The following is a 17,379-nucleotide window of genomic DNA, read 5'->3' on the forward strand; positions in this document are numbered from 1 at the left end:
CACTTTTACCCACCGAGCATATACCTACATTCAGTTGAATCGATAGGATATCTGCTTAGGGCAATGACCAAGTCAACTGACACATACTGAAAGGCTTTCTATATTGCTTCGGTAGCCGCCTTTCTCGCGCCTGCTCGATAAGAACGTACGTATGCCCGAGCGGCTTCATGGTTCTTTCCGAACAAGCAGTTCAAATCCGTGACCACCGTGGGGTCAGCGTATTTTGTTTTGCCGATCAAGTCCTCCGATAATTCCTCTGAGGGGGATAGCTGCGGGAAATGCATGTGGCACTGTTGAGTATCTATTCGCCAATCCCGAGGGACCAGATAAAGTCGTTGGAACAAAAGAATTGTCGTCAAGAGCACGTTGCAGCATCGGGCCCATTTATATGAGCTCCGCTGGGTCAAGGTATTTCTGCTCATATGTGGCTACCTTTTTTCGTATGTCCCTTCCGTGGGTTTGGAAAGCCCTGCCTTCCGAGGGGTCTGTAAACATGCAAGACGTCTATAAATATTTCTGCCAGTTGCATGAATTTATCGGCCATCTTCCATGCCGCATCACCAGCAAAATGCGTGGGAGTAGTGTAAATGACATGCAAGCCTAGCAAACGGCAAATACCGCGACTGGGATCAAAGTGAGGGTTTTGCCCGTCCCCGGAAACCCTTGAACGATTAAAAAACGGTCCGGGAATCGGGAAAGCGACTTTATGACGTTATGCTGGGAGGCTTTCCAGGTTATGCCGGGGACATTGAGGACAATGTTGATCGCTGCCTCAATCTCCCCTGGGTTAGAAACCAGAACGGCAAACGGATTGATAGCCTGCCGAGCACCAGAAGAGTAGAAATTTGCCATCGTTCTTGGATGGACTCGCAAAGATGGTTCTTTGCCTCTACTTGCCGCTTGGTCCACCTGCCTTCCACCATTGGCCCATACATAACAAGGACAGTGAGCGGCCTTGGTGCGTGGATATAGACCCGCGTTTTTTTCCCTTTGCGAATCGCAGTACCTTTTGTATTGGCCCATTGTGTCGGTCCAGTCGTCGCTGCCGATCAGCAGATATACTGCCCTTTTGTCGTCACCAGCGTTCCGCGAGGCAGACGCGCCTGGAGGGAATTTGTTCGCTTTGCCCATCTTGGCAATCGGATCTGAGTCGGTGCTCAGAATCGGCGTGGAGTAAGAGCGGTCGTGAGTAAGGGATGATACCAGTGTTCTTTGGTATCCAGCTTTCCGGAAGGAATACATTAGCTTATTTGCCATCAGGGTCCATGATTCGCACGTGGAATTGTGCATGTTTCCACTGGGCTCCATTGAGATATATGGCCTCCTCTGTCTCACCCTCACAGATAGTAATTAGCGTTTGGGCGTCATCCTTTTCTCTAGCCTTGTTATCCGCAGATTAGGAAGGCAACGGAACCTGACGTTTATTAGTGTGTGTGTGCGTATGGTGAAGAATGAGGACCCACGTAAGGTTGGTAAGAAGATTTTTCGAAGAGTAGGTCTACCCGGCCATAGCCGTCTTCAAAGGGGGGCAGGTGATATATGTGACATTCAGCGCGTGTTGGAGGTTGTCCTTTGCTTGGTTCAGTTCGATGAGTGGCAATCGTGGCTTCTGCTTCTCGGAGTGAACGTCGGGTTGCCTCTAGCGCCTCGCCCGTAGCTTGCTGCGTCGAGTTAACTTCACTTAGACACAAGAGAGATAAGTGGTGAATTCTTCTTCCAACTTATTCCTGCTGAAGAATACAAAGAATCATGAACGGCCCCAACAGAACTGTGAAGAAATCAGTGCCGAAATATATAGCTGACCCACTTCAATCATTCATTGCAATGGACAGTACGAATCTAACCCCCAAACAATCCAGACCAGTCTCTATATAGTTATCAACAACCGGAACAATCAAAACGAAGAGAAAATATATGCAAAAATCTATAATGCTAACCTAAACCGTCGAAAAATAAATCAACGGATTCGACCCAAGCTCTCTTTAGGTATGTATGTACAAAATATATAAAACAAATATCCAAAAGATAAGACAAACAAGAATTGTATCAGTTGACAAAAATACTCGAAGAAAAAAGAGTCAATCGTATGTGAAGAAACGTGTTGACAGCGTCGGATATCCTGAATCATGCATCGCTGTGAAAGAGAAATAAAGAAACCAAACTTGCAAAGTGAATATTTGAGCAGAGAATAAGAGTGAGTATGAGAAGAATATTGAATGTAATAGGAAGAAAGGAAAAATGACAAGGAATGAGTGGTATCGAAGTGTATGAGCAAAAGTAAAGAAAAGGCATCGTAGACACGACATGTTAGAACGGTAAGATACGTGGTGCGTAGTTTAATTATTGATCAGACAGGTCGTCGACTGTCAAAGTCGACGGAGAAAAGAAAATTCGGGATGCGTGGCGACGTATGAAAGTGAGTTGGATCAATAGTTGTAGTAGGTCAAAGGAAAACGGTATCGAAGGTAGCGTATGGATCTGTGAGAAAATAGGGTGCTCCATAAGAGTTAAAATCATAGTTATAATGGAAGTCTTCCGTTCCGGTGTCAGTTGACCGGCATCCTTGATTGTCGAGATGCAGAACGTTGGCCGCTCGGGGTCGTACGTCCATTGGCAGGAGGGTGAGGCATGGAACTGAGTCGGAACTTGCCCCTCGGCCGACTAGGAGTACCAGCCCGTTGATCCGAAGCCGGTGGCTCTGGCCAGTCATGCGCAGCAGGATCAACCGGGGACGGGATCTTTGGCAGTGGGCAGTTGGGAGGAGGCACGGAGGGTGGTCCGACGGTAAGCCCCGGCATACTCTTGCGTCGCGGCATGGGAGGGCCACCGGGACGGCCACCAGAATCGGCACGATGGAGGACAGAAGTCCTGTTGGGTTTTTGATCGCGTTGAGCAGATGGATCGGGTGCACCTGGAGGCAAGGGTGGAAGGGGCGCGTTGACGCGTGACTCGATAGCTTCGTTCTTGATGGCGCTGAGGGGTCGGGATGAATGCGACGTCGTCGGCGGGGCCGCCATATGGTTCTTGGGGATCCGAGAAAAGCGATGTGGCTTAGGCTCCTGGCTCCGCTGGGGATCTGCGAGGGAGTCCTCGGAGTTGGAAACGCGCAATGGCTTTCTCGGGGTGTCATGACTGGGCAATTGTTGTTCGTTCCCGTATCCCGGCCCGAAATTACTCGGGGGCTTCCCTGGAGACTGAGGCGGAGAGGAGAAAGTAGACATGATCTCGGCCGGATCAACGGGCATATCATTACCGTGCATAGACGGGGGTATACGACTCAGTCGAGTTGACCCATCCCTTGCCGCAAATCGCTGGCTGAAGGATGGAACGCTGAAATTTGGAGCAGGGGGCGAGGCACTTCGCAGCAGAGGGTCTGGAGCGACGGACTGTGACCTGGGAATTTCGGGGGTTTCCGTGGTTGCCGCTTGCTGAAGGTTCAGCGACTGTCTCTTCCGGGGAGTAGACAAGATTGGGCTGGCAGAACTATCTAGGGCAGACAGCACGGTGGAGATGGCGCTCTTCTCATTCTTCGGAGGCGACATTGGAACGCCTCCCGGGGAAACTGAGGAGTAAAAGCGCCCTTGTCCAGTGCCACCGACGGGCGTAGTCACTTCGGTGTGGGTCGTCGAGATGGACTCGGAGCGAGATTCAGGACCACCCGGCATGACCAACGACCGGCGGTGGTGTGAAACATGTGAGCTCCGGCGAGATTGATTGGTAAGAGTTGACTCTTGTTCATCGGAAGTAATCGACTGCTGAGGCTGCAGAAAAGTTTGCGAAAACCGGTTCGGATCTTTCCTAACCAATTGACGGGCACTGGTTTGAGAATGTAGCTGATGTTCCATATCATCGTCAAAGACCCGTTCGGTGACATATTTCTTACCACCACGTGCCTCGATCTGGGCTCGAACGGCCAAAAGCCACGAACTCAGGTCTTCGGGGGTATGAAAGACGAGTAGAAAGCTGCGCGCGAGTCGCTTGGCGTGTGATCGATGGAACCCAAACCGCGATAACAAGGGTCGATGCGTGTCCGTGCTTGTGGACGGCTGCTCCTCCGAGGATTGCGACACCTGTAAAACCCAGTGCTTTCCTGGAATCGCATCGCTGGCGAAAGCCACAGACTTTGGGCCGAGCTGCAGCATCTTCTCAGGAAAACGGTCGTGTTTCCCGCCGGCAGAGTACTGTAGAATGTAACCGCTTGTGGTCAACACATAGATCTTCTGCGACCATTCAGTCTTCCCGATTGTATCGGAGAGGGTGCGTAGGTGTTTCCTTTTCTCCTTATCTTCCTTTTTCTTGCGACCTGCAGCGTCGTCGTTTCCCTTGTTTGCATTCTGAGCCGAATGGTCCTCATCGCGCTTGGCAGCCGAGGTTGCGTGAAATCGAAGAATTGAGTCAACTGATAGTCCGGGACACGGCAGAGTATCATGTCTGATGGACTGAGGAAACGCCTGGAAGAGAGGCGGCGGTTTCCACGCGGTATCATCCGAACCCGGTTTGTCCTCGCTCTGCCTTCCACGAGACTTAGAGGGCGTCTTGGCGCGATGAGGGGGCTCTACTGCCGAGGAAGGCACCGCAACTGGGGTTGAGGAGGATATAGGCGACAAAGGCGCTGAAGGCCCCGGCTCGCCATTGGGCGCAGAGGGCTGTACCTCGTCAATGCCTGATAGCTTGGCTTCACTGGGCGCTTTGCGCGCAGTCTTTTCACGACCGAACAGGCCGCGGAGCCCCGATTTGGAAGATTGACGCTTCACCGGGGTTGGCTGCAGCGGGACCCGTTCGTTGTGCTCTTCGTCATTCTGATAATCCTCCGGTCGTGGCCGTTGCGTGCCGCGAGGAGAGGTAACAAGGAGTGGTCGAGAGGTTGGACGGCTGAAATTGGTTTGTAACGGCGCGAGCGGTTGACCCCTTCGCTCGCCGACCGATGATGGAGACTGATCATTTTCCAATGCCATTCTCCTCACACTATATGCAGGGCCCTGCCCTTCGTTCCTGGAGCCCGCAAAAACGGGGCTTTCAATATATTGTAACTATGGTATGATGTCGTAGATCCTCCGAGCGGGCAGCGTCACTCGTGAACGGTAGTCTCGATGTGCGAGACACAGGGAGTGATAAAAAAACGTAGGGACGCGATGTGAATGCAGCGACTGTATCATTGAATCGAGCATGGAACGGCTGGAGAGAGCGAGTGGAGGTATCGGTTGTCTTGGTCCACGTAGGTGTCGAGGGGAAATCGCATGGCACTTGGAGGGTGGGCAGACAAATGCGGCGGAATCGTCGCGCATTGATTCCGGCGCGAGAAAGACGGGCAGCAACCAATTGATTGCGTGGTGAGCAAGGGCGAAGTCTGCAGGCGCAGCCCCAATGGATGGAGGGGATAGGGCTGATCCGAAGTAGGCTTGTTCCGCGTGGACTGCAGCACACGGCTGAACTGGCTTTTGAGGCTGAAATAAGACGGCAGGAAGTGGGAAACGAGACTTATTCAGCCCGTTGCGGTAGATCAGTTGGGGCGGTCCGGCTACTGCAGAGCCATCATCGTCATCTCTAAGGAATTGGCCGTGGTAACGAATCAGTCAGTCGTTCAAAAAAAGTACAGGGCAAGGGAAAAAGAGAGGGATGTTATGGACACGAGAAGAAGTCCAGACTCTTTCCCCCCCTCCCATTCAAGTCACTAACCCAGCGTAATAATTTTTTCTCTTTTCTTTGTGCTTAAATTAAAACTGAAATTGGCCATGCACTAGTTCCGTGACTAAGAAAAGCTCACAATGTTAGTCGCAGCGAAATGGTGAGCAGATCTGAAACGGTTGGTCAGAAGCGAACCCCTGAGTGGAGAGAGGATGGATGAAGCAACAGGCAACGAAGAAGTCGGCAGGATTGTGTCCAGACCCGAGCCTGGAGATGCGCTATCCCGACGGATCTCCCCATCGGCAAAAGAGTCGCAAGACCATCTTTGAAGAGAACTCGATCGTCCTTAACGAGAGTCACAGGCTGAGGCCCCCCCCTGAATCAGCCCCTCGAGGGGGATCCACACCGGATAACGGTTTTCCGCTAAGGGGATTAGTGTGACTCTGATCAGCCAGGCGAAACCTCCCTAGGCGTTCATAAAAGTGGAGTTCTCGAAAATAGTCGATGGACGGTGGTGTTGCCGAGCCCAGATTGGGCGCGACCTTTTGGAGTCTCGACGGAGGGCGGTCCATCTGAGTCTGAGAGGATCAGATGAAGATGAGAAGTGAGATCGGGGTCCAAACAAACCTCAAACAAGCAACAACACGAGGGTTTATGCACGCTATGCACTGCAGGGCTTAGGTGGCTGACTAACCCGCCCATGCCGAAACAACAAACTTTCATTTTCTGTTGCCCTCGAAAAAAGACAATAAGAACAAATTTTACATAACATGCTGCATCATGAACGAACTAACTAGTTGAATGCCAAACTATTAAGTAAGCCCTTACGTCCGGGATCCCTCCAGCGCAAGGATCTATCCACATTTCTTGCCCTTGTCTTGGTCCACCGAGCCCATCATCTCCGCCGCCTCGTCGCAGTGTTGCGCCATGGTCAAGTCCTTATCAGTGAGACCACGGGGGCGATGCGTTGTCCAGTGGACATCAACAGAACCAATCCTCTATAATGAGTCACTAACATTAGCATCTTCTCCTCGAGATGGTCACTTATCCCCGGTTTATGTATTACTTACCACGGTCATAGTAGGGTGATGTTTTTCGGCCGCACTCTGCGACGCGATGACATTGACAAAGCTCTGTTCGTGTTAGCTTCACCCTGGGTCGCAGAAAAACAGGTGATTCCAGGAAAAACTCACCACTGCCTTGAAATACGTCTTGAAATAGTACGTCTTCAGCACGCCCGTTCCGTCCTCATCCAGTTTCCAACCGTTCCCGACCAGTGTGTCCACCCGGGGCCGCCACTGCTCAACGTCGATACCTTCCGCGAACTGGGGCTCAGAAGCCATAGTCGATAAGCCTCGAATAGCTATTTCGAAAGATCGAGTGTTTTTGCGATGAGGAATGGTGGTGGTAGCGGCGCGGACAGAGGATGACAATGGGCGGAGGGAGCGAGAGGGAAGCGACGACAATTGAGGGGTGATTGGGGTGTAACCACGATTCAAATGGCAGATGTGTGAGAACAGCGCTCGACTGGGGCGTTGCACAGAAGTCACTATGGATTCCATGGTGTGGGAATCGCCAGGCTGGTCTCAAACACAGAGTGTGAACTGGCCGAAGCTCCATTTGCTCCACAGTTGCGCTCAACAGCTCGTAGGTCACATGATCGCGGTGTAGCGGTGATGAGCCTCGACGTTACAGCAGTGCCCTGCCCATTAATTAACAGAATATTGGAATTGCTACTGTTCAGGGTTTTGTATTTGTTTGCGTTCCCCTGATTAATTTAACGGCCCAAGGTATCTGGCGCAACTCTGCCCGCCAAGTGCTTCAGAATGATGCGATGCCACGTGTTGTGGAATCATTTTGCTAGATCCTTCTACCAGATGACAAGTAACTCCCAAATACAGGCAATCCCCGAAACCCAGTAACGTTGATGGTAGGTTTGGCGAACAATGAACGCCCCTTCCGCAGCTGGTCCGATGACGTCGGAGGAGTCGCCTCGGGATTGTGACGTCGTGCTCCAAAGCGGGTATCTCCACACGATGGAGATCAGTCGATGGAGTATGTTCCCCAGATCGTGCCTTGCGGACAGTCGGACACATGCTCAGTTTCCCCGTGGTATTTTCGGAAGAGCCAAGGAGGTCCCTGTTACAAACGGTAGCATCGCCCTAAGTTAAATTAATAATGAGGATTCCGTATAGAAGAAGATCTTCATATCATTGGCGTTGTAAAATAAACCCGAGGCATGGTATACACAAGAACAGAAGAAATATAGACTTCCACTGCATGAACTCCCCAAAACAAAGTATACAAAACATTCACCAGGGAATTTCAAGCGCCATGCTGCAATTAAACATTTTCTACCAAATCCAGGCTCGTCTTCGAAGTCTGAAGCCAGAGCTGATGATCATCCATCAAAGGAACCCTGTCTCACCCTAAACATTGTATTTGCGAACGTGAGTGTCTCATACTCGACGTACACATTCTTTATCTTATTCGGTTGATCGGACCCAGTTTCTCGTTCTTATACGCCCCCGTAGGACAGGCTGTTGTTGCGCGAATTTCCCCGGGACGCCACGTAGCTACCGGGACGACTTCCAAAATTCTGGCGGATCCGCAAGTTTTGTTGCGATCGTGCAAAGGAGTTGGCTCGAGAACCGGAGGGGATTTTAGAGAGTCGGCGTCCGGCAGACTGGATCTCGACTCGCGCATCGGACAGTTGCTGGGCGAATGGCGACCTCTTCCGAAGAACTGGACCGTACCAGTAGATCACGTACACGGCAATAACAAGTATAAATGATATGCAGACTAGGTGTCTAGGTTAGTTTTGTATCTTCTGAGAGGGCGTATGGAACCGAAACTTACATAGAATAGTGGACGCATATTCCAGATGACGTTCACCGCCAATATCTAATGAGACGTTTGTCAGCAATTGAATGAATAGAGCTCATGGGATAACTACTCACTGGTGTAGAAAGGCGTGGCAGGAATCGTGAGCACACCAGCCAGGAAGTCTCTGGACCATCCGTTTCCACCGGTGGCAGAAGCCGAATAAGGACCGTAAGCACAAATCATGTAGTCGATGGTAGCCATGTAGATGCTATAGTTGGCAATGCCGACAACTGCGGAAAAGATCATGGTACCTATCCAATGCACGTGAGGCAAGCTGGTCCACGCGAAGCCGATCAATCCAATTGGCAAACAAGGGGCCGTGTAAAGCAGCCACCACAATCGCGACTCGTATTGTGTATGCTCGTCGTCTGGCTTCATTCGCCGCTCTCCAATGTTCCTTCGAATGACCGGGATGAAGGAAAGCCACGCGATAAAATATCCGATAAGGATTGGGATAAAGGCCAGGCCTTTAGCGACAGTGCTGAAGTTCCACTGATCATATACAAGGCCAAAGGACTGGATGAAGATAAATATCAAAGCGTCGCTGAAACCACTGAGTAGGGACAAACACAGCACGATAGGTTCTGTCAAAAACATCTTGAACGGCCGAACCCAGGTGACGAGAATTTCCCTGGCAGAGAAGCGTTCACGGAAGGAAACAAGCTCGTTGGGTCCGTAGAGATTCGGCTCCTCTCCACTCTCTCTCTTCTTTTTGGCGATTCGATCCATCATGATTGTCGTTCGAGTCTCGGGTACCAACAGTAGGTGGGCGACTTGCACAAATCCTCCAAATATGAGCTGAATCCAGATATTCCAACGCCAAGGAAGATAGGCTTCCACAAACCCACCCACAACTGGGCCCAGAGCTGAGCCACCGACGGAAGAAAAGACAACGCAAGCAACAGCGTATTGCTGGTCATCAGCCTCCCAAAGATCGGCGATCATGCCCAAGGTGACGGAGCCACCAGCTGAACTTAGACCACCAAGAGCACGGCCAACCATGATCGAGGCAAAGTTAGGTGCGAGCGCAACGGGGAGCTGGAACACGTTGACGAGAAACAAACTGAGTTGTAGAATTGGCTTTCGGCCCAGCTCTTCACTCCAAGGAGCCCAGAGCTCACAGCCGAAGGCGTACAAAACCAGGAAGATCATGGCACCACACCGAGCGGCCTGCATACTCACTCCAAACTCTTCGGATATTCCGGTGGCGGCATTCGAATAAAGGCTGGTGTTGAAGTTCATCGAGGTCTGGACAAGGAAAATCACGATGATGATCATCCACTTTCTCCATTCGGGGAAAGCGTAGCCAAGTTGGTCGTAACAATTTTCTTCGGTCAGTTCGATCTTTTCCGAAACAGTATGCTCGAGCTGATGCAAGGTCGTTCCAGCCGCCGGGTCATTAGCCAAGCCGAGTCGAGACTTAGGGAGTTGTGGAACGTCGTCTTTTTCGTTGTCGGGGAGAGCGTTCGCATCCGTACGGGTCGAAGAAGATGCCTCCGAGCCATCCTCCTTCTCCCTGTCCATATTCTGACGGGGAGGATTGGACATCACAGTGACTAGGAAAGTTGTCAGTAACAGCCATCTTTTCTTCTGCTTGGAGACTGAAAAGCGGAGATGCAATGTGAATTGAATTGTGCCGAGGTATCTCACTACCTATTTGTGATGATAAAATACTTACCCAATGAAGTAAAGTGTTCTCGGCCGACCAGATAATTCTAGATCAGTATATAGAGTAAGGCAGGATAGAGGGTAAGATGAAGTTGTGGTGAGAAGAGGCGGGAAGGATGCGGCGGGATGAGAGAGTTAAATAAGATGGAAGGAGGACCGGACGGAGCAAAAGAAAAAGAAAAACCGGGGATTTAAATGTACGAATCCAGGGAAGGATATAGAACGCGAGGTGACTGGCCAGGCCATGCCAGGCAGGAACCCCCGACGGGAAGGAAAAGTCAAGAGAGTCCCGGTCAAGTATGGAAATGCGACTTCTCGGGGTTTCCGTCGCCCTCCGCCGGTTCGCTTCGATATAGCTGCACATGATCGGTGCACTTAGATCCTATCGGACCAATCACGCCGTGGGCCAGATTTGCGGTTGCATAATGGCAAAAGTGACCTCCATTCTTGATTTCGGTCCCAAGATCACTGTTCCTTCCCCCCTCATGATGCTGGTGGCGCAAACCCTCTGGAGCGAGATTTGCGACATACGCCAGGAACCCCCTCCGAGGAAAACCCAGCCAATATGGTGTGGGTTGAGAGAATTCTACTTGCCATGCATGCTAAAAGGTTCTTTGGCTGCAGGCTCTCATTTCCCTACAGCTGTCTAGTATCTAGTGCCGGTACCGTGGGATGGCATATCCTCCCGGCATCATGACTTGACTCTCTAAGTGGCGGAGATTGGGCAAAGTCTCCACAGCACCCAACAGATGATCAACTGCAGGCCGCAAGAGGAAGAGCTTCCCCAAGATCTCGGCATCTCCACTCTGGGTTGCTGTGAGAGAACCGTTCTGGGCCGAGAGACTCGATGGAATGCCCGCTTCGGGAATCGTGGTATCGGACGCCATCGGGCGCAGGCCCACAATTGTAACGAAGGTGCAGGAATTGGGTTGCAGCTTACAGAAATTAGATTGGCCAGACTTTGGTAGGAGTAAATAAACAGTCAACAAACAATTTTAATTTTCTGGGGAAATGAAATACGGTCAAATGTATGCGGACTATCAGTGACTAGGGCTAGTCGGGTGGTAGGCTGCACGCCGTGACGCAAGGAGCTGGCATGGTGGCCATGGATTTCCCCCAGGGAGGCGTGAGAGAAACCTTAAAGGCTCCAGACGGTTAAACAAAGATGGCTAAGGTGACTATGACTATATGTTGACCAGGGTGGTGGTCAGACAAAGAATTTGGGGAGAAGGGCTTACACAGGTGTACTCCGTAGATTGATTCCATGTTGTGCCCCCGGAGGTAACACGGGATGACGTCAATGGGCGCCAACAACATGATCGCCGCCCAGGGACCAGGTGGAATTATCCAATTTAATGCTATGCATATTGTGTACGGAGTGGAATTAGAGTATGTCTCTGTATATTTTTCGGACTTATTTCGTAGAGGTAAGACACCGTCTCTCCTCTTTTCCATTTACTTTACATGACTATTTTCTCGCCCCCAGTTGTCATCAGACTAGAAGGATAAAGAGGCCCTGTGGTGCATCAAATCCAAGGCTCGACAAGTCGGGGTGGCCTTAAAAGTCGCGATCACCAGGAGATTGTAGTCCTACGTGGTGCCACTCACATCATAATTCACAACTGTATGGGCTAGCGGCAACAAGCACCCTAAGGCGCCCTTAAAGCGGCTGATTTGCGAACCGTCCCAAGCTAAAGGCCTAGCGGTTCGAGCCTAAGGCAATCCGCTGAGGACGCGAACATCCTGACTCCACTTATGTCAGATGGGAGGGACATACAGTACTGCGTGGATCTGTACTCCGGGTGTCTGCCAGTCTTCAGTGTGTGACGACAAAGGATAGAACACGGAGCGCTCTCCTTATTGGGAAACCCGTTCGACATGCCACAGAAAATCACGTGTGTTTTCATCCTCAGGCTGCAAGCAGTGAGGGCACACTTAGCCGCATACGGCAAGCCGGCCGGAGGTAACCGCCCGAGATAGAGCGGGCAGAAAGAGTGACCGCCTTCCAAGGGAGGGGTCCTCCTTCAACCAGTCAGGACTGTTTGTCTTACTTCGATGCACATCTTGTCTCTCTACATTTCTCCGTTCGCAGCGAGAATTCTCAAATTAGAATCGGCATCAACGCTCTAGGCTGCTGGTTTCTGAATTCCATTTCATCATCTCCCACGTTTCTAGGGATGTGTCCTGATATTAACTCACTTCCCCCCTCCCTCTCCTCGACCTCCCCGCGTCAACCACGGAACATCCCCACTTCGTCTGACTCCCTACCTTCGCAACATTCTTCGTCGGGCATCTCCCCTGCACCAACCGCCACGATGAGCACCTCTGGCAACCACACTCATAATCATGCCATCGACATCCCTCGTCGGCCATCCCGGTCGGGAATGTCGGGCCCGGAACGTCGTCGATCTACCAATCTGAACCCGAACAATGGCAATGACCCGGCTGGAGATTCCATTCCCTCCTCCCTCAGCCACCATGCGCTCCGGGCGTCTAGTCCCTCCAGTCTTGGGGGCAGCCCGATCATCGCCACCGGGGACCCGCACCACCAACGTGCCCCTTCGTTGGGAGAGCTGCACCAGGAACTCGAACAGGAACAAGAGGCGCAAGTGGTATGATCACTGGAGTGTCATCGTCCCATTGTACGAGACCGTGGATTCCTGCAGGATCGCTAATTATTTTTTGTTCTAGAACCGACTCCTGCATATGATCCGCAGCCAACAAACTCAGTTGCAGCAATTACAGCAACAGCAACAGTCTTCACACAACATTGCCATCGATGATTCAGCCCCTGCGCTTTCGCAGCTCCCCTCTGTCCTACCTCTGCTGCCAACCGGCGGCAGCCGACCATCCGCGCAGATTACTTCGGCATTGTCCAGCCGCCGACCATCGCGACCGTCTAGCCAGGCCGCCTCGCCCAGTCTCCGGCCATCGGTTGATTCTCCCCGCGGCGTAGATGGTCTAGAAGGGATTACCGGCCTGGGCGAAAGTCCACGGCGAGGAAGTAGGGATGAGGGCGCTTTCTACCATGCCGAGGCAATGATGCTCAGCAGAGAGAATCAAATTCTTCGACAGCGGATCCGCGACTTGGGTAAGTCTCGAAGCTCTCTTAACATCAAGACTTTTTGTTAACCAGCTCGACAGAGCGCCAGGTTAGCGAATTGAGCAGCCCTACTGCCGGCGCTTCCCAGTCCAGCGCGACCCCAGCCAGCCAAGGGGCCGGACCGGCCGATCCCCATTCTGCTGCCGACACAGAATCCGCCGAAGATTCCACGGACAAGACATGAGCCCGAGAAACATGAACCCTTGGTCCATGCATGTCCGGCATTTTCACCAATTATCGCCTCTCCCCAAACGCCGTGAATTACACACAATCTTATCCGGGAAACCACATTTTGGACCAGTCACCCGATGGCCATATTTGCTGTCCGATGCATTGTTGGCACACAAAGTGAGGGATCAAGTGCAGGACCATGCAGCCAGCCCCTCGAGGCCCATCTGCGGCTGCAGTGTACTGGTAGATGAGCGTCTTCACATGGTGTCGATCTGGACTCATTACCGACTCCTTTCATTTCCCAGCGCCGCGTATGTGATATTTGTGATTTCAGCGTGGAAGTTGTATCTATTATTGACCATGTAGTCATAGTTACGAATAACTAAACGAGAAAACAACAGATTCATTGGCCTGCAGCTCTCCACAATTTTACGTCCTGTCATTGACGCCAAAATATAACCAGTAATTTAGTAATTCTACTGTTACTCTAATATCGCTTGTCGTTCTTGACACCATCGCTAGTTCGGCATCATTCGAGGTATAGTATAAACTTCCCGCATTTTATCTTGCTCGCTGGTTCATGTACCTTCGTGTATTTTCTTCAATGACATCCCGCAGAGCGTCGAGAGTTAACGGCGCCGGCTTCTGCCTTTGTGAGATACAAAGGTCCAAACGCTCCCGAAGGAGATCCCCCCATTCGAGTTGGATCCGTTGATGGGAATGATTTCTCGGAGGGGGGAAAAGAGTATAGATTGTAATCAGCACCTTGTAAATCCCACAAAACAATAACGAGTTGGCTCACCATCCGTTTTCCCCGCTGGCGGCTTTTGCCGGACTCCGAGTCGTAGGTGTATATTTCCACAAAGCCAGATTGAACGCATGTTTGATTGTTTCTGAGAGGGTCCAGTTTCACTAGCACAACAGTCCCTATCTGTCCCTCTGACCCTTGTAGCAGCAGATCTGCATCACACTTCAGATCGTCGTATTGTTCGCTATCATCAATCTCGAACGCAGTCGCCGGCCATATGTCATCGCCTTTAGGGATCAGGAAAGTGTCGGGGATTTTTCGACTATAGAATATTCTTAGAGTCATGATACAGGAGAACATGTTATGGTTGGTGTACCTGTCAGAGTAGATTCCAAGGAAGTTCTGAAGCTGGACATTTGCAGGCATCCTGAGTGATCCCGGGCGCAGATCGCCTGAGGCGGCCATTCCAGACTCCCATTCCTTTATCCAGTCGGCGAGACTCTCGTGAATCCACGAAGGCATATAGAATCGCAGGTACCCACTCGCGGAGTTGTAGCTGTACCTTCAAACGTAGTCATCTATTAGCGAGCGCACGTAGACATGATTAGTACACTTACTTAAGTTTCTTTCCTTCTAGAAAGTCTTCCACGTCGTTGAATTCGCCCGGCGTAATAAGTATCTTCCCTTGTTCTGACTTTTGCAAGATCTCTTCAACTTTTGAGATTACGTGCATCCTGACTGGTTCACTCTCTGTGGGAAGGACGGAAAGACGGGGATGGTTCATGGAAGACATGGCTGGCAGGGAGAGAGATGACAACGGAGGAGCTATGTCCAGAATTATCGTGTAAGGAAGGTGTCAGTTAAAAGCCACGACCAAATCGAGCGGAACCCAAGGGTGAGGAAGGAGGAAATCGAACGAAAACCGCGAAGCACGTCTGCGGCAACCGAAGGTGAGGAATGAAGGAATCGAATGAAATGTGATACGATCTAACTTGGGGTGAATGTTTACACATCAACTACCTTGGTAGTAGAAGTCTAGCTTAGAAATCAGTAAGTTGAGCTGCTTTGTTTCGACTGTCTGCCACTCACCATTTATTTTCTTGTTGGAGTACGTCATGAGGACCGGAAGACAACGGGATGATGTACATAAAACATCCGCTGGAATGCTAGGTTGTTATAAGTACAAACTTCTAGTTAATAACTTTATCTTGGCTAAAAAATGATACTTTTCATTCAAAATTAGTGTGTCCATGCGTGTGCTTTTCCCTGGTTTTGCTATTCGATTATGTATTTCTATTTCACGAATCAAATAAAAAAACAGCCCGCACTAGAACAGTCGATTCCTTATGATCTATAGATCTGTCTCTATACATTGTACTCTTTTCTCCGAAAAGCAGACACTAATCACACGTCGGTGGATCCTGCATAGCCTCTTTCATCACCCGTTTCAGTTCCTCTCCATCAATCTCATTCACAAAGGTCACGGTCCTCAAGCCCTTCGGCGCAAGGGCCGCCTGATAAAGATGAATATTCCCATAATTAGGACTACCGTAGGAGATATCAACATCGATATAGGCTACAATATTCCCGTCAGTAACTTCACCACCCACAATCCAATCAGAGAAGAGACCAAACATACCGGTAGTGGTATTCACAGCAAGGGACTTATTCACCATCAATGCAGCGGCCGTCTCATCCCAGAAGGGAAACCTGGTGCCGTAATGGTCATGGAATAGTTTTGTCAGCGGGTTCTGCACTTCGTAGACTTCGTCCAGATACTCCTGCGTGGACTGGACCTGGTTGGCGACGTTTCCGGCGATGATGATCTCCGGGAAGTCCGCGTTCAGAGCGATCTTGGCGGCTTCGGGGTCGATCATGAGGTTAATCTGGTGGGATTGTGAGCCATTATTCTGTGAAATCCTGGTCGTAATAAATTAGGCTGCATTTAACTGTTGGAACGTACATCGGAATTGATATTTGCTTGTTCATGGTCCCCCGTAACCTGCAGTCTGTTGACATCCACATACCCTCCCATAATGACGAGTTCCTTCGCCAGGGACGCGAACGACGGATCACTCCGCACAGCGAGAGCGATATTAGTCAGAGCTCCCGCAGAGTAAATGGACACTTGATGCGGATACTTGCGAACCATCTCGACCAGGAAGTTCGCGCCGGTGGTCGAGTCGTTGACGGTGGTGTTCGGGAACCCTTCGACGAAGGCACCGCGGACTACGCGATTGGGATCGCCCGAGCTGGGATCGTTGCCTTCCGCCTCGGCGGTTTGATTTTCGAGCGCAAAGGCACCTTGGAAGGGGAGGTCCCCGTGGATAGTTTCCCATGCCTGGAAGCGATGGGGGGTGTTGATGAGTGGCCAGGTGGCCCCGGGGTAGACCGGGACGCAGGTTAGATTGGCGATTTCGAGGTTGGCGAGAGCATGGAGGGCGCATTGATGTTGCCAAGTATTCCCGGTGTCTTTATTTCTGCTTGTTAGTTGGAAAGGTGGCTGGGTGGTAGGGTGCGTACCTGATATTAGTCCGAGGATGTCAACGTCGCTCTTGGCTGCTATGAGAAATGGCAGAAAGCTGACAGGGCCCCAGTCATTGTCGAGAATGGCATACTTCTTGTCTTCCTGGCTGGCTACGGGTGAACCGAGAGCGATAGATGACAGCACAAGAAGCGATAAGCAACCGGACTTCATGATGATCATAGAGATTGTTGCCCTGGCGTTCTAGAGCCCTAACTTCTCCCCAGTATTTATACTGAACATCCTCGATGTGGGTCAAGCTGTATCCGCAAGATATCTCCGCATTCTTCATTTCTGAATGTCACCTTGTGCGTGAATTATTGAATGGACACGCTCAATGCACAATGACATTGTGGCATGTAGTCTAAGCCAGCCGGCTGCAACCGTCGAAGTGGATACCATTCGACAATTCGACAAATCGAGGGCGATCAAGCAGCCGATCATCGTCTAAGTTCCCCTTGCCGGCAGATCTTTGCGTGCAGGATTATTCTTTTTGCTAATGAGCGTTCCCCGCGATAGTCAACTCCGCATAGTTGAGAGATTAATGGACCGGGGATGATATCATCTGTTGGCCGTCTCTCTAGGCGTAATTGCTAGTAATGTACACTTAGGAATATCGAATGATGAAGGTCCGATTCTTTCAATCTAGCTGCA

At 50.9% G+C, this 17,379-nt stretch overlaps 7 protein-coding genes across 7 annotated transcripts; 1 reads left to right on the top strand and 6 right to left on the bottom strand.

Moving 5' to 3' along the window:
• Positions 1-1,242, bottom strand: KD926_005158 (uncharacterized protein; the record flags this gene model as incomplete). Its single annotated transcript, XM_053095465.1, has 2 exons — positions 150-290; positions 619-1,242. Coding segments are annotated over 2 exons (765 nt in total), but the record flags the coding sequence as incomplete, so codon positions are not given.
• A 1,304-nt stretch (positions 1,243-2,546) lies between these two features.
• Positions 2,547-4,955, bottom strand: KD926_005159 (peptidase family M20/M25/M40 protein; the record flags this gene model as incomplete). The annotated part of the gene is made up of 1 exon (XM_053095466.1): positions 2,547-4,955. One exon carries the CDS (start codon positions 4,953-4,955, stop codon positions 2,547-2,549), a length of 2,409 nt encoding a protein of 802 aa, XP_052949864.1.
• A 1,524-nt stretch (positions 4,956-6,479) lies between these two features.
• On the bottom strand, positions 6,480-7,187 carry KD926_005160 (4a-hydroxytetrahydrobiopterin dehydratase; the record flags this gene model as incomplete). The annotated part of the gene is made up of 3 exons (XM_053095467.1): positions 6,480-6,623; positions 6,696-6,758; positions 6,819-7,187. 3 exons carry the CDS (start codon positions 7,185-7,187, stop codon positions 6,480-6,482), a joined length of 576 nt encoding a protein of 191 aa, XP_052949865.1.
• Positions 7,188-8,143: 956 nt separating this feature from the next.
• Positions 8,144-11,066, bottom strand: KD926_005161 (putative MFS multidrug transporter; the record flags this gene model as incomplete). Its single annotated transcript, XM_053095468.1, has 5 exons — positions 8,144-8,427; positions 8,485-8,529; positions 8,586-10,067; positions 10,381-10,535; positions 10,846-11,066. 5 exons carry the CDS (start codon positions 11,064-11,066, stop codon positions 8,144-8,146), a joined length of 2,187 nt encoding a protein of 728 aa, XP_052949866.1.
• Positions 11,067-12,494: 1,428 nt separating this feature from the next.
• On the top strand, positions 12,495-13,466 carry KD926_005162 (uncharacterized protein; the record flags this gene model as incomplete). The annotated part of the gene is made up of 3 exons (XM_053095470.1): positions 12,495-12,791; positions 12,871-13,270; positions 13,324-13,466. 3 exons carry the CDS (start codon positions 12,495-12,497, stop codon positions 13,464-13,466), a joined length of 840 nt encoding a protein of 279 aa, XP_052949867.1.
• A 588-nt stretch (positions 13,467-14,054) lies between these two features.
• KD926_005163 (uncharacterized protein) lies at positions 14,055-14,994 on the bottom strand (the record flags this gene model as incomplete). The annotated part of the gene is made up of 3 exons (XM_053095471.1): positions 14,055-14,523; positions 14,578-14,763; positions 14,819-14,994. 3 exons carry the CDS (start codon positions 14,992-14,994, stop codon positions 14,055-14,057), a joined length of 831 nt encoding a protein of 276 aa, XP_052949868.1.
• A 607-nt stretch (positions 14,995-15,601) lies between these two features.
• KD926_005164 (uncharacterized protein) lies at positions 15,602-16,899 on the bottom strand (the record flags this gene model as incomplete). The annotated part of the gene is made up of 4 exons (XM_053095472.1): positions 15,602-15,777; positions 15,841-16,087; positions 16,165-16,673; positions 16,725-16,899. The coding sequence occupies 4 exons, from the start codon at positions 16,897-16,899 to the stop codon at positions 15,602-15,604; spliced, it is 1,107 nt and encodes a 368-aa protein (XP_052949869.1).
• Positions 16,900-17,379: the final 480 nt, after the last annotated feature.

Source organism: Aspergillus affinis (assembly GCF_023601865.1).
Source record: "Aspergillus affinis strain CMG 70 chromosome Unknown NODE_252_length_17379_cov_89_521674, whole genome shotgun sequence".
Lineage (NCBI taxonomy): Eukaryota > Fungi > Ascomycota > Eurotiomycetes > Eurotiales > Aspergillaceae > Aspergillus > Aspergillus affinis.